At 60.4% G+C, this 6,000-nt stretch overlaps 1 protein-coding gene across 1 annotated transcript in view; it reads right to left on the reverse strand.

The window, feature by feature from the left end:
- Positions 1–5,411, reverse strand: part of LTBP4 (latent transforming growth factor beta binding protein 4) — a gene marked incomplete at its 5' end in the record, with an annotated part of 54,197 nt that extends 48,786 nt beyond the window's left edge. The window contains 2 exons of the mRNA XM_083516105.1: positions 2,299–2,369; positions 5,233–5,411. Of these exons, the coding sequence (XP_083372231.1) occupies positions 2,299–2,369; positions 5,233–5,411 (250 nt within the window). The remainder of the gene's footprint in view (positions 1–2,298; positions 2,370–5,232) is intronic.
- Between the last annotated feature and the right edge of the window lie 589 nt (positions 5,412–6,000).

Below are 6,000 nucleotides of genomic sequence, written 5' to 3' on the forward strand. Positions count from 1 at the left end.
ACGGATTCCTCCCGGTTAGAGGAAATCTGCCATTGCCGGAGGCACTAACCCGGAAGTCTCTATTTTGTGTTTTTGTTTTTGAGGCTTTTTCGGTTCATTTGATTTTATAACTGTGTGGAAAACAGGTCAGCTACTGATTGATGGATTGTGTGACTGCGGAAAGGGATAAAAGCCCCCCAGCCATACAAGGACTATCATCAGCGCAGGTAAGAAAATCATAATAATTTTAATTTTTATCATCTACAATACTGTCTTATTTATTTTATAATACAGTGGATTATTGCTTTCATTTTATGGATCCATGGTCTCATTAGATAGTAAAATGCATGTTAAATTGCTGTTTTAGGGGTTGTTTTTAAAAGTCTGGAATGGATAAATCCCTTTTGCATGACTTTCTATGGGAAAGCGCGCCTCGGTTTTGGAATGGATGAAGTTTGAGAACTAAGGTACCACTGTACTGAGCTAGCCGGTTTCCCAGGGAACTCTTGCGCAAAGGCAGCTGCTGCCACCTGCTGGCCAAGCGTGGATCTGCAAGATGCTTTGAAGCCTGGGGAGCAGCGAAGGGAAGATAAAGGGGGGCCTCTGAAGACCCTTGCTGGGAATGGCAAGGGAACCCTCTCCTCCTGGGCAGCCACTGTGAGAAGAGGGTGCTGGGCTGCACCCAGCGGGTGCTATAATAATAATAATAATAATAGTTATTATTATTATTATTATTATTATTATTATTTATACCCCGCCTTCCCTGGCCAGAGCCGGGCTCAGGGTGGCTAACACCAATAAAGACATAATAGGGGGGAAATAGAGGGGGGACCCAATTTAAAATACAGGTTAAAATTCAATTTAAAATGCAGCCTCATTTTAAAGTAGCCGATAAATCAAGACCATAAGGGGAGGGAAACCTAAGGGTCAGACCGAGTCCAAACCAAAGGCCAGGCGGAAGAGCTCCATCTTGCAGGCCCTGCGGAAAGATGTCAAGTCCTGCAGGGCCCTAGTCTCTTGTGACAGAGCGTTCCACCAAGCCGGAGCCAGTACTGAAAAGGCCCTGGCCCTAGTTGAAACCCATCTCACCTCCTTGAGGCTCGGGACCTCCAAAGTGTTGTTATTTGTGGACCTTAAGGTCCTCCGTGGGGCATACCAGGAGAGGCGGTCCCGTAGGTACGTGGGTCAAAACCAGCACCTTAAACCTGACCCTGTACTCCACTGGTGTCTAATGCAACTGGCACAGCACTGGATGAATGTGATCCCGCAGCGAGGACCCTGTGAGGAGTCTCGCGTGGCCTTCTGCACCTGCTGGAGTTTCTGGTCAGCTTCAAGGGCAGCCCCGCGTAGAGCGAGTTACAATAATCCAGTCTGGAGGTGACCGTCGCATGGATCACAGTGGCCAGATCAGGGCGACAGAGGTAAGGGACCAACTGCTTAATACGGCGGAGATGGGAAAATGCCGCCTTTGCTGTGGCTGCAACCTGCGCCTCCATAGAGAGGGAGGCGTTGAAGGAAACACCCAAGCTCTTGACTGAGGCCACTGGCACTACTTGCCCCCGCAGGAGATGAGAGATGGGACGGATGTTCTTAACGAAGTACAGGTTGTCTGTTCCCGGGAGGCGATTTGCACCCAGCTCCAGCCCTGGCTCTGGGAGACGTCACCTGCAGGGCCCAATCTCCGCTTCCCAAGAGCATCCTGGCTGGGGCTGGACTAGATGAGCCCTGGGGTCCCTTCTGACTCCACTGTGCTGTGGTTCTATGACCAGGAGAGCCCTCCTGCCCAGCCAGCGCCCCCTGTGGCCAGCCAGAGACTGCAACTGCATGGAAACAGAAATGTAGAATTGGAAGAGACCCCAGGGTCATCTGCCCCAACTCCCTGCTAGGCAGGGATCTATTTATTCATTCCATTTCTAGATTGCCCTTCATCTCAGCATCACAGGGCAGCTTGCAATATGAGCAAACTCTGTCAGGACAGCTTCTCCATGTGACTCCAGTCACCTGTGTCTGAAATGTACCAAAGCCAAATGATGCGCCACGTAAGGAAACAGCAAGCTCCAAAGAAACTGCCCCCCTGAGATGCCCCCCTGAACCTCTGGCTGGGGGTTGGAGCAGATGACCCTGTGGGACCCCTTCCAGTTCTATGATTGTGTGAATGCGGCTGAGATGCAAGTCCCAAGTCAAGGCGGTGGAGAGATGGTGAAGCAGCACACAGTGGGTGCAGGATGCAGGATGAGGCCTGCCTTTCGGGAGGGGGGAGGATCCTTGTCCCTGAAAATCTGCCTCCCCCAACTCCTCTCCCTCCCCCCCCCCACGTACCTTTGGTGCACTTCCCAGTTTTGGGTGCCAGGGCCCATCCGGGGCAGCAGACCTCCCCACAGAGGTTGGGCCTGGAGAAAGAGAGAAAGAGAGAGGCTGTGAAGGAGGAGCCAGGATTGGGTCATGAGAGGAAGGGGCGGGGGGGGGATGATAGCCAGTCCAAAAAGCAGAGGGATTAACTGGGGGTGCAGGAAGAAGGGGGAGGCGGGGGCCAGGGTCTCCCAACACTTCCACATGTGATTCATGCCAGAATGACTTTAGCAGACAGTACATGGATGCGGGTGGCGCTGTGGTCTAAACCACTGAGCCTAGGACTTGCCGATCAGAAGGTCGGCAGTTCAAATCCCTGCAATGATGGGGTGAGCTCCCGTTGCTCGGTCCCTGCTCCTGCCAACCTAGCAGTTTGAAAGCACGTCAAAGTGCAAGTAGATAAATAGGTACCACTCCAGCAGGAAGGTAAACAGCATTTCCGTGCGCTGCTCAGGTTCTCCAGAAGCGGCTTAGTCATGCTGGCCACATGACCCGGAAGGTGTACTCCGGCTCCCTCGGCCAATAAAGCGAGATGAGCGCCGCAATCCCAGAGTCGGCCATGACTGGACCTAATGGTCAGGGGTCCCTTTACCTTTACTCCCTCTCAATTAAAAATAAATACATTTAGGCCCAGCACCCACTGACCACCACAAGCTGGGATGTCCTGGGAGGATGCACTGGCAGTGCCCCCACCTGAGTGTGACTTCCTGGGATCCCCCCACCCCATGGGGCCAAACCTTCCCTTCCCTCCCCCCTTGAGGAAGAGATGTAGCTCCTCAGGAGAGCCTCTCTCCAGAGACAACCCCCCACGGCCTCTCCAAATGGGGCTGGAGGTGAGCCCTGACTGCAGCCTGGAGGAGCGGCTGCCAGCCAGTGCAGAGCTCAATGGACCCAGCAGCCTGACTCAGTCGAAAGCAGCTTCCCCCGCCCCTTCCCACAAGGGAAGGCTAATCCCAGCTGGCTGCGCATGTGACCGGCAGCTGGGTCCACTTCCACAAAGCTTCAGAAGAAGGACGGGGGCTCCTCTGCGGCCGCCCAGGGGCTGCTGAACCACAGCTCCCACCCTCCTGCTGCTGCCTGCCTGTGCTTGCTGGGGCTGAGGGGAGCTGTAGTTCGGCCGGCTCTGGAGAGCCAGAGGTCCAGGTCTGCCTTGGACTCCTTCCTGCTCGCCCACCCGGAGGCCCTCCTGCCTGGAAGCTGGGATGATGGTGAGAGGAAAACTCTCTGCATAAGGGATCAGAAGAGTGGGCAGGATCAGGCCAGTGGCCCTTCTGGCCCAGCATCCTCTCCCTCCTGTGGCCTGGCGGCCTCCAGCCCTGGAAGCAGAGCACCCTCTCCTCCTCCTGGCAGTCCTCCTTGCCTCCAGTGGGAGGGAGTTCCACAGTGTAACTCTGTGCTGTGTGAAGAAGGACTTTCTTTATCTCTCCCGAATCTCCCAGCCGTCGGCTTCCCTGGATGAGGCTCATCTTGCCCCCCCCCCACAACATTTCCCTCTTCTGCCTGCTGGGTGCTCCATAGGCAAGGCAGGGGGGTCCCCAGAAGGACCCCACTTCCACAGTTCCTGGAGGGCAGCAGCAGCCCTCCTGCCTTGGCCAGACGACCCTTGGGGGCCCTTCTGATTCTGCCAGGAGCAGCCATTCGTGGTCTCATCGTTTTCTTGCCCTCCAATCTGCTGGGCGTCTCAACAGTTTAAGGATGCTCTGCGAAGAAGACAGGTTCTGTCTCTTCTGAAACATCCCACGTCCCGTTTCTGAGGGGAGGGAGGGAACACGCTCCCTCTCCACGCACTCTGCACATGTTCAGCAGCACTCTCTCTTCCCCAGGCTGGTCCTCCAGCAAGGCTGCAAAGGCTGCTGCCCCCTCCCCAATTCTCATCCGGACACCCACCTCTGTGTCATCCAGACTCCTCTTTCTTCTCTCTCCCCCCCTCTAATTCCTGACATTCTTGTCCTGACGGGACTCAAGTTACTAAGTGGATTTGCAGGAGACGGAGATTGTTTCTCTGGAGCTCCATGAAGCAAAGGAAGAGGGAGAGAAGGGGGGGGGGGACCACAAGGCCCCTTCTTCACTGACTGCTTGGCCTGGGCTTGGCCTGGGGGAGCAGGGTGCCCCCACCTCACACATCCAGGCGCACCCTCCCTCCACAAAGTGGCCTCGGGGGTCTCCTGCCTGGGCCACACTGTCTCCAAAGAGCCAAAAAGGAAGGAGGGCACCTCTGAGCACGTGCAGAGAGCCTCTCCCTCTCGGCTCGGCTTCTGGGTTTCCACCTCCCCGCAGCTTGAGAGGCCCTGCCTGCCTGTCTGCGAAGAGGAGCGTCTGCCACCAGAGCCTCAGGCAGAGATGCCAGCCCTGGGCAGAGCTCATGGAAAGAGCTGGTGCCAGCCTCGGAGGAGGAGAACTGGGGGGGGGGGGAGAAGGGGGTCAGGCCAGCAGCCCCAGAGGGAGGGGGCGCTGGCAAGAGGGGTTGCCCAGGTTGCTCCTGCCAAGCTGAGCTCCGCCCTGGGTCCAGGGAGTGGGAGGAGCAGCGACCCACCTGGCAGGGGCGTTGTTGCGCCAGCACGTGAGCCTGGCTGGGCGGCTGGTGCTCCAGGCCAGCGCTGACATTTCCAGATGGGGCCTCCAGCCGCCCAAGCCGCCCCCTCCGCCCTGATGAGAAGACCAGGCGCCTGGGCTGGCCCGAAGGGGCGGGGGGCCGAGCGCGCGGCGACGGCGCTGCCAGCGCCACGGGGCAGCCCGGCTCGGCCTCTCCGGGCGGCCGCTGCGCCGGGCACCGCCGGGACGCCCCCGGGGCTCCCGGGAGAGCCCCTCCAAGCCCCCGGGGGTCGTGGGCGGCGCGCGCCCCGTCGGGGAAGGACAGGGCAGGCTGTGGGGCGGGAGGTCCGGGGCGCGGGGTCCCCGACTCACCTGGCCGCCTTGGGGGCCCGGCCGGCGGGGCTCTTCCTGCGCTTCTCCAGGGGGGGCGGCCCGACGGCGGGGGTGGGAGCGGCCCGACGGCGCGGCCCGCGGGCTGCGCCCAGCGCCGGCGGGAGGAGCGCGGCGGCGGCGGCGAGGAGGCAGAGCGCGGCCAGCGCCGGCGGCCGCATCCTGCCGTCGACGGCGCGGCGAAGAGGCAGCGGCGGCGCTGGGCTCGGCTCGGCGGCCGCCAATGGGCGCCCAGCCCGGCCCGCCTGCCCCTCCGGCCCCGCAGCCAATAGCCAGCCAACCGGCCGCCGGACGGGGAGGGGCTCCGGCCGCAGCGCAGGTGCCGTCGGGGTGGGCTCGCCGCGGGGAGGGGGCGGGACTGGGCGCCCCCACCGCGCGGCCGCCCCGTCCCTCGCGCCCTGGCCGGCTGGACCGGACCTTGGCTGGGCGCAGGGAGCCGGAGATGGGCTCTGCCCGGAGGGGGGGTCCTTCTCTTCCTCCCTCGGCCGCCGCCTGCTAGGGGGGCTGCTGGATGAGGCCAAAGAGAGGCCCTCCGGCCCAGCATCCTCTTCTCGCAGTGGCCGAGCAGGATCCGAGCATCCCCGAGCCGTCTCCCCTCCTGGGGATTCAAAAGCCCTGCCTGCCTCCGACTGTGGAAGCAGAGCCCAGTCATCCTGGCCGGGAGCCCCCCAAAGCCCCCTCCTCCTCTGGGAATGTGCCCCGTCCCCTTGGGAAGCCCCCCCCCCGGTGGGTGGCCTTCCTTGCCTCCAG

Source organism: Podarcis liolepis (genome assembly GCF_965112155.1).
Source record: "Podarcis liolepis genome assembly, chromosome: 7".
Lineage (NCBI taxonomy): Eukaryota > Metazoa > Chordata > Lepidosauria > Squamata > Lacertidae > Podarcis > Podarcis liolepis.